The 9,852-nt window shown below is 48.3% G+C and overlaps 1 protein-coding gene across 3 annotated transcripts in view; it reads right to left on the bottom strand.

The window, feature by feature from the left end:
* Positions 1 to 2,566, bottom strand: part of Usp3 (ubiquitin specific peptidase 3) — a 73,341-nt gene extending 70,775 nt beyond the window's left edge. For 2 of the 3 annotated variants that reach the window (XM_051197824.1, XM_051197823.1), the window contains exon 1: positions 2,188 to 2,564. Coding sequence is in view for 1 of the 3 variants with exons in the window: in XM_051197822.1 (XP_051053779.1) it covers positions 2,188 to 2,278 (91 nt within the window). In the remaining 2 variants the exon portion in view is untranslated. Of the gene's footprint in view, positions 1 to 2,187 lie in introns of all 3 variants that reach the window. The other variant, XM_051197822.1, reaches the window with a different exon arrangement.
* Between the last annotated feature and the right edge of the window lie 7,286 nt (positions 2,567 to 9,852).

A 9,852-nucleotide genomic window follows, 5' to 3' on the forward strand; every position in this document is an offset into this window, starting at 1 on the left:
CTACAGGCAGGCAAGAACAAGATCGAGCTTAATACAGTAATACTTGAAGGTACAAATGAAAGGATGCCAAAGTTAAAATGGGAGGCCCAAATGAAATGGGGATGGACAGAAAAAAACACCCACAGAGTTGTGAAACAAGCTTTATTGGTCCTACAAAGTGATTAGACCCACCCTTCCAAAGCAGGGTCAGAGGCAACCATTTGCTGCAGGTTGTAAAGATGCCACCCTCTCTGCTCCTGACAGAAATCACCCTTCCATTACTAATTTGTTTCTGTTGTCAGCACAAATCTCCCAGTTATGCCCCATTTTAATGCACAGAATTCCTCAGGAGAGGCTGCGTTTGCTGCATCTCTCTTCCCCAGTTAAGTGGACTCCCTGACTGATGGAGGCAAAACTGACAACAGGATATCTGCCCCTTGCATAATTCTTGTCTTTTTTTAGATGCATATGCACAATGAAGCCATTTCTAAGTTTGATGTGATTTTACACAGAAAAAAAAAAAAAAAAACAGGTTGTGCTGACGCACCCACCAATGAATCCTTGTAGTTGACCACAGATGAACAAGAGGAAGTGCCTCATTCCTTGTGAAGTGTATGCTTTTTTGTGTGTGTGTGTGTGTGTGTGTGTGTGTGTGTGTGTGTAGAAATTCTCTGATAGCCCCACAGCTATAGCTAATTAGCTAACAGGCCACACCAGTCCATGTGTGATACACCTTTGTTATATTCCAAGCTTAAGATCCACTGTTAAAGATGTATTAACAGCTAGGGGCCTATTTACACAAGTTCCTGCATTCCCACAAAGAACTGCAATACTGGCCCAGCATGGTAGCACATGCCTATAATCCCAGCACTCCAAGGGCTGAGGCAGGAAAATTACGAATTCTAGGTCACTCTGGGCTTTAATAGAGAGACCCAGTCTCACACACCAAAGGAACTGCAATATTGCCCTGTGAAACCAATTAACTGGTTAATTTTTAAAGTCTTCATGCAGAAAAAGACACCTGACTTTACAAAGGTAATCAAGGCACCACCAAATCTTGGGAATTCATGAAAAATGCATTACTTCTAAGCCTCATCCTGGAGGACAGCTTTCTTTGTGCCTCCCCGTATGTTGTGCTTCAAGAACATAATCACCTTTGAAGACGAAGACCTGTCAAAAGTATTAAAACAGTCTCTATAACTACTTTCCCAGCTCCAAACTAACCCAGGAAAAGAAACCATTCTGCTGACCCGTACTACCAACTTGATTTCTGATGTACACTATTCCCATTTTACACCGCAGCCCAAGCTGCCAATGATGATCTTAAAGCTTATAAACAAAGAGGAGCGTCGGCACCAGGGCCCTACCAGGAAGTAATCAAAGCGGGGTAGCCGGTCAGACCTAAAAGTCCGGACACACAATGAGAGGGCACCGGGGCTTCCAGGGGGGCAGAAAGAGTTAACGCTTAAGCAACCCCAAAGCATAGCATAAACCTAAGTGTCTTACAGCACACGCACTCGTATGCTTGTTCCCAATGCAATCCAGACCAACCCGAAAAACTGTCTCGGAACAATCTTCGAAAGGGAAAAAAAAAAAAAAAAAACTCGAGCTGCCCGCCTCCAAAGCAGCTGTTGACTGCTTTCTCCCTAGCTTTCGGAGCCTCAGCCTGTTTTCAAACTTCACCCTCTCAGGCTGAGGCAAGACTCGGACATGAGCCGCCCCCAGCGCAGTCCGCTCGGGGACTGCGTGGGCGGAGGGGCAGGAGCCTGTGGGAACCCGGGGATGGGGGGGGGGGGGCGCAGCCCGAAGGGGCCCGCGCACCCGGCAGCCCAGACAAAGCTGCGTCCGCACAGCGGCGCTTTTCCTGTCCGGCCCACGGGGGACCACGAGCCCGGGCCAGCCACACGCCGGGCCAACACTTAGGTTCGCGGAGCCTTGGGGTGCCGGCCGCCGCGTCATCCCGCCGCTGCGCGCTCGCCTCAGGCCCCCGCGGGCCTTTTCTCTGCCGGCCCGGCCGTCGGGCCGCGCGAAACAAAGGAGCCGCCGCCGCGCCCGCCGCGCCGTGTCCCCTCGCCCAGCGCGCCGGGCCCGCTCCCCGCAGCCTCCCCCGAGGCCGCGCGCCACCCGCCCGCGGCCCTTCGACGGCAAGGCCCGGGCCAGAACCGGGACCTCGGGTGCGCGACCGGCCAGCCCCGGGGCCGCACTCACCGCTGCAGCACCAGGACGACGGGGAGCCGTTGGGGAACTTGGCTGAGTCAGGGACGATGCAGACGCTGGAGCTGAGGTGCGGACACTCCATGGCCACGAGGACGGCGGCGGGGACGGCCGAAGCTGTGGGGCGGAGGGACTTCAGAGGCTCCGTCTGGGGTCGCTCCTAGCCCGGCGCAGGGCAGACGGCGGCTGCTTCGTCCCGAGCCTTTGCGTCAAAGAAAGCAAGGGCTTCCGGGCGCCGGGTTTTGCCACCCGCCGTCTCCCGGCACCCCGCTCCGGAGAACGTGGAAATCCTGACTCCTGGTTCTGCCGCCGCCCGGAGACAGTAAGCTTCCGCCTTCTCTGGCCCCGCCCACCCTGATGGTCACGCCCCCGGTCCCGGCCTCGCCCCGCCCCCGCGCTAGCCAGCGGGCGGGGCCGTGGCTCTCACTCTGCCGGAGTAGTATACCACCAGGCTGTAAAGTGATTTACCTGGTTCAGTTTGCCCCGTAGAGGCCGCAGTTTCTTGGGACCCCAGCCTGGGCAGACCGGTTGAGACCGCTTCGTCTACTGCAGGGAATCTAACCACTACAGCGAGGCTTGGAAAGAGGAAATGTGGCCACGCTACAAAGTGTGCAGAAAATAAACACTCGCACCGACAATCATTGAAGTCCCATTTTCCGCAGGAAGAAACAAGCTATAGGGGACTTTTGGGGAGTGGTCATCGGAAGCCAAACCGCCTGCAGGAGGCCCAGAACAGTCCTGACTTTTCATGTTCTCCCTGTAGCAGGTGCAGTCGGGAACCATTCTGAATTCTGAACTCTGGCCTGAGCACATCACAAAATGCTGTATGGCTGGGCCCACAGGACCTCCGGAGTACCTGGGTGTAAGCCCTGCCATTATGACTCACTGTTATCTCCTGCCTATTGTGGGACTTTTCACACCTGTACCCCTCGAAGCTGAATGAAATAACGATCTGGTTTGCTGAACAAGGTCCGGGTTACCAAGTGATTAGAGAGAGAGAGAGTAACATTTGTTAGACTCCCACAGTAGTCTCCCAGTCAGGCACTTCGAGTCCCAAATCTTCTTTAAACCTCAAAACACCCTCCCAAGCTGCTGCTACAGTAAAACGGAGAGTATGATCTACTCTAGAGGGATTGAACCCCAGCTCTGGATCTCTCTTTAGAAAGAGATGGAGAAGAGAGGCCAAGCTTCTAGAGGGAGAAAGTCTGCTACCTCACTGTCTGGTCCCTGAGGATGCCTGGGGCTTTGACAAACCAGTTCTCTAAAGTTGGGGTTAGTTTTTTGTTGTTGTTTGTTTGTTTTGTTTTACCTGGTGAAGGAGCCATGTGGCAGGAGGTAAGCAAAGGAGAGGGAAGACCAATGTGGTAACCCTTCAGGCAGGAAAAAGGTCAGGAAATTATTAACCGGCTGGGCCAGATAGTTGTTAGTTAGCTCAGGGCACCTCCCCTAAGTACACACCTCTAAGACCCTTTAAAGCCTCTTCATACCCCTCCCTACTGCCTGATGGTATCCATTTTCCTAGGGCATTCTGTCCACAGTGTATGTATTTCAGATTCCTCAGTCAAAACTCCTTTACCACTTTCCCAGGCTGTATAATATTGCTGTTAAAAACAAAGCTTGCAGGCTTTGACCAGGAGGAGGTGTGGAAAATGAGTTGCCTCATGTAAGTATTGAGAGGCTAGCTCTGCTGGCTATATGATGACAAACCTGAGTTAGTCCTTTCAAGACTTTCTGCTCTCCTGTCCACTGGAAAAACAGTACTTATCTGTGCGAATTCCTACCCTGTAGTAATTAACTGATAAAAGTTTGTTTTTCTTTTTTTTTAATAGCAGGTAAAAGCTGCTTCCTTGGGAAGAGAGGAGAATAAACAATATCTGATCCCTATTCAGTCTCCACCTATTTATCTGAAAAGTCTGGCTCAAGCAACATTCTCTGTGTCCTTCTGGACACTCACCCTCATTCAGCATTCACAGACCCTCAGTTGGTATGGAGCATATGCCTTTCCCATGCTGTCATTCATACTAGTATGTAATGGCACATTCTTTTCAACCTCTGAAAAATTGTTTTCTAATCCCCTAGACCTCAGTTTAAACATGACTTCCTACCTTCTTACCAGAAGCCTTTCCTAACCCTGCCCCAGCTCCAGGTTACCTCCCAGGATGTCATGCCCTTGACTGCCCCCACAGTGCCTTTTAAAAACATGCTTCTTGTATGTAATTATTTGTTTAATGTCTGTCTTCCCCTTGGAGGTCCATAAGGGTAGCAAACAAGTCTGTCTGGTTTCCTGCTTTATTTCTAACAAAATATGTAGAACCTGGAGGGTGTCCAATACCTAAGTTTCGGTGGATAAACGAGGAAGGGATAGATCTGCAAGATCCAGGAAGAGGGGAGCTTAAGAAGAGAACTCAATCAGAGTGGTGTCCAGTAGATATCATGAATCTCAGAGAAGACAACTAAATTAGCATTCAGTTCTGAGTTTTTAATTTTCAAAGGAATGTGAAAAGTATTTATAAGGTGTAAACTACTAAAGAAACAATGTTACAATTTTTATTACTGTTTCCATCAGAATGAAAAAAACGAAACTCTTGGAACTGAAGCCCTAATTTAGTTGCCCCTGATGGCAGTTGTCCCTCACAGGACAGATTCTAATAGATAATCAAAAGAAACTGGGCAGAGGGGTTTTCACTAATAACCCTGAAACTGGATTTTCCTGTGTCTTTGAAAGTTATCACAGAAAACTAAAACAAAACCACAGTGAGGTAAATATGTCAAATGCGGGAAGACCACAGGGCACACTGGGAAATCAGCCTTTTCAAGCCCTTGGCTTCTGCAGCTGCTTTTAATACAATGTTCGCTTCTTCTTCTTGGCTGGCATCCCTTTGGCACCAAAGAACACCAAAGGCTTACATACCAGCACCCCTGAAGGTGATGTGCCAATCTCCAGCTCCCCTCATGCCCACCCCCACCCCTGCTCTGCTATGCTTGGCAGCTGCCAAGATGCAATGCCCAGCTGCCTGAAAAGGTGCATTCAAAGCAGGGTTTCAGTTTAAAACCCATCAGAAGAGGCAAGCCTGATTTTAAGGTGTGCATATTGCACAGCTGAGCCATGCAGTTTCACCAGTGCTTTATCTATAAAGAGTGCATATGCACTGGGAAGAGAGGGAAGGGGAGGCTCTAGTTACATAGAAACCATGGTCAGTAAAAGGTCTGAGACCTTCCTAAAACATTAGATCTGTGACATTGTGAAGCTGTGGCCCTCAAGTAGCAATTATCAAGACTGATTAGATCCTGGGGGAAACTATCTGCTCAGGCAAGGCTCCCTAGAAATACAAAACATACTGGTTTAATTATTTACTGTTGTAATCTTCCTAGAAGCAAAGCCTCCTTGGAAAATCAAAGTCAGACTACTAGAGACGAGGAAACATTGTTAAACTGGGAAAGGGCAGCCACCTGAGAACTCTCCATCATTTTCCTAGGCCTTTATCTGGATGTCCTTGCTGGTCTATCTGTAACCCTCCCCCTTCTTGAGAAAACAGACCTTGCCAGTCCTTTTGTGTTGCCTGATTCCTAGTTCTTGGAATACAGCCCGCCCTCTGTACACAGCAGGCTTTCCCTGACTGTTAAATGACTGACTACAAGAATGATGAGAATAGACTATATCAGGTAGAGTCTATGTGTGCATGATCCTGCTGTGTTCAATCTCCTGTACCAATTCCCAAATGAGAGTGGGATGGGATGGGCTGGGCTGGGTATCAGGTTCTAGTTAGCTCACTTCACCACTAGGGATTCTGGTGAGGACAGTGTCTGCACATTTTCCCATCCATTCTTTTCATATCACCTTCCTGTTCAAATGTCCTTGCTGGACTCCACATTGCAGGTCAGAGTCACCTGTCCTCTCTTCAGTTCTTTTATTTTTTTTAAAATTGTTCCAGCAGTTCCAAAATAGCCCCTTATTATACACAATGCATCTCCTCACTTTGTGTTCTCCACCACCTCATCCTCTTCCACCTGCTCCCCCTCCCTTCACACCCCTCCCAGTGAAGCCAGAGCCTTCTCAGGGCAGCCCTCCATCACTTACCCAACCCAACTTACAATTCTTCCCCTCCCACCACCCCCATTCTGTCACCACAGCGTGTCACGAACTGTTTTGTTTTTTGTCTGTCTGCTTTTTGTTCACAGTGCAGTCTCCCCAGGGAGCAAGTATGTTTTTCGGGGGGGGGGGGCGTCCAAACCAAGTTAGCAATAGCAGACAGTAAAGCTGACTACATCTGCTGATGGAATGATAGAATTATCCCCTTTGAGAATGATTACATCAGCAGTTACACAGAATGGTCCCATAGTCAGAAAAAGAACCTGGACCAGGTAAGAACAGAAACCTTTACTTCCTGAGTCCCAAGTAAGTGCCAGAGACTATGTGGAGAGTCCTTGTTTCTTTAATATCTGGGTGTGCATTGCTATCTCTACCATTTCCAAGATAAAAACAACTTAAAGATTAAATAATTGCACAGATTTACACAGTAAGTGTGCAATTACCAAAGAAGGCCACCCCTCCCACATAAATGATGTTTGCAATACTGTTTGGGGCACCTGACATTCCTTCTGATGAGAAGGCATGTGGAAAGCGTGTGAGTAGCTGGAGAATTGTTCATGCTCAGAGCCAGCATCATCGCTTCTTTCCTCCACCTCATAGTTTCTATTGCTATTTGTTTATTTAGACAGAATCTCACTGTGTAACCCAGGCTGGCCTTGAACTCTTGATCCTCTGGCCTTAGTGACCCCCTTCCTCCCCCCCCCCCAAGTCTGGGACGATCTCTCTTTATCTCTGAGAGCTCCTTTTATGAAACAGATGAGAACTTTTTCTTACCAAAGACCCACTTTGCAGATGAAAGTGCTGACAAAGCAGTGGGACTCCAGCACCCAACAGTCCTTTCATTTGTAAAATCAGTGTATTGAACTAAATGATTGCCCAACGCCCCTCCCCCACCCTGTGGCAGCACACAGCCTTCAGGGGCACTCTTCCTGGCAAGATCGTCCTTGTCTGAACAGACAGTAAGTGCTAATTTTTTCACTCCAAATGTGCACCCCACCCCACCCTCATTCACAACTAAAAAAATTCAGTTTTTTTCCATGCCTTAAGTTTTTTATCTATGGGGTTGAAATGGAAATCACAACCATCTGGCAAATACTTCTTGTCCAGTGAAGTCTGTCATGTGGGGGGTGGGAGACAACAATACCTTAGGCTAGACCCCAAAGGGACTCTGGGTCTTCCAAGTTTTCATGCTGCCCTTTCTGTGTTCCTTAGTCAACCTTACCTTCACTTCAACAAATGTTGCTGATACCCTGCCATCCTTCAGGTTCTAAAGAGACACAAAATGCAGGGTGCAGACATCACTTTGCCATTGTAAAGATGGAAAGTGCTGGGATGTCACTCACCTCCCCCACCTCACCCCCAACCCCCAATCGTTAATTCCTAACTGCACCCGAGAGCCCCTGAGTTTCAAAGTGCCATCTAGGCTGAGAACTTTAAGTTTCTGACTGTGAAATGACACCAGGCCCTAACTTGGCGTGTGGTGGATTGTGTAGAAGTCTGTTTTCTGCAGTCCTTATCAAGAGGACTGATGTGGGAGGGTGGGGTAGCCTTGTTCTTTATTGGAGATCTTGTTTTTGCTTTATTGTGTAGGCACATACAGTGCCATTGCAGGTCAGGAGTCAGAGCCCTGGGACTAGAGCTGCCATGTGGGTGTTAGGAATAGAACCTGGGTCCTCTAGAAGAGTAGCCAGGGATCTTAACCACTGAACCATCTCTCTAGCAGCCCCATTCCCCCTGCCTTTGAGATAGTCTCATCCTTCTTTTTTTTTTTTTTCCTTAGACAGGGTATTATTATATCCCAAGCTAGACTCAAACTTACTATGTACCCGAGAATAACCTTGAACTTATTTATGATCCTCCCATCTCCACCTCCAGAGCACCACGCCTGGTTTTATAGATTTAAATTCTTTTAAAGGGATCTGGACCAGATCATTAAACAAACATTACTGTTGCTCTAAGCTTTGTGATATAAAAGTGAGGATCACACAGTCCTATCTGCAAACAGGAGGGAAAGTATAAGAGCACAGGCTAGCAAACAGGCGATTGCAACAGCCTGCGATAAGTGCTAGAAGGGGAAGTACAGGATGTTGCTAAGCCACAAACAAGGGACAACTAACCTAGCCTGGTGAGTGGGGGAGGGGATGTGTCAAGTAAGGCTTCCTGGAGGAAACAGCATATGATCCTAGACTGGCTTGAGACCTCAGTTACCCATGTAAGATGTGCAAGGTTGAGACAGAAGAAGGTATAGTGCCCAGGGCAGAGAGGGGACAGCGTCTGCAAAACTTCAAGAGGTGGTGGAGAGATGCTGAAGTCCCCAGCCTGGCTGGAGAGTTGAGTGCACAAGAGTGGAATCCAAGCCACTAGACTGGCAAGAGCGAAAGAGGAGCTAGAGAAGCCCAGGTCCCCAGGGGCTCTGGCAATCCTTACAGGTGGCACTTTCCCCTGGTCCTGGGAGTTGGGGAAGGGGACAAAGATACAGGAAGGCAAAAGAAACCAGCAATGGTTAAATAGCTATAAGATGTTCAAGTGCATTAGTCATCTGGGAAATGCAAATTAAAAGCACGGGGCATAGTAGCCCAAAGCAAGCAAAGCTGAGAGAGTGCAGTTAGGAGCTACTCTTCACCACTCCCTGTCTTGACGAGATCCCTCAACAATTGTCCACTGGGGCCAAGGGCTCAGAGCCCACTGGGAGGGAAGAGAATCCTAGGTTTAGAGAAGGACACTCTCTATTTCTGCCTCCCCTTCTTCATCCCTGACCTTAAGCTGATTCCGAAGTTCATCCATGGGAACATTCGGTTAAGCTGAAAACAAATTCTCCAAGTTATCCAGAGCACAAGTTTCATAGTTCTGGACCAGTCGGTGAAATCACACATGCAATGCTGTGGAGTCCAGCAGGCTGTGGTTCCACAGCATACTTCTCTTGGTCTTCCATCTATGAGATGGGCATAATAACCACTGCTTCTAAATCAGGACATCCTTCCTCGGCTTCCTTTACCCTAATATTTAATGTTTGGAAAGAAAGAACAGGGAGTCACAGTTCTGATGAGAACTGGTTTTTTTTCCGTAAGGTGTCAACCTCCATAATTTACTCATTTGGGTAACCACACCAAAGGTTATACGTTTATTTTACAGCCACACCGTTAAAAATGCTCTGCAGCCACTGGCCTGGTTGTAAATGTTTTCTGGCAGTTATTTAACATTCTAGACCTCCCAAAGAACAATAGTGGAAAAGCAGGAAGGGGCCTTAGAGCCCTTAGGCCATTCTCAGTTCCCTGTTGAGTAATTGGAGTTTTCAAGCTAAAGGACATCTAAAGAGGCAAGGCTTCATGGGAGATGACTAAGCACCCTTTGGGCAGAGCCATTACAGAGCTAACAGGCTAGGGAGCTTCAGAGAAGGAAACTAGTCTCAGAACATACAAAAGCCCAGCCTTGTGGAGTCCTCCTGGCAGCTCCTGGGGCCATTTCAATCCTTGCTTGCTGGGTTCTGTGCAAGGCCATACTATAAAAGAGTTTAATGCACTTGCCTTGGCCTTTTGTCTGTGTGCAGAATGTACACACTGCTTCTACTG

This window comes from Phodopus roborovskii, unplaced genomic scaffold, assembly GCF_943737965.1.
Source record: "Phodopus roborovskii unplaced genomic scaffold, PHOROB, whole genome shotgun sequence".
Taxonomy (NCBI): Eukaryota; Metazoa; Chordata; class Mammalia; order Rodentia; family Cricetidae; genus Phodopus; species Phodopus roborovskii.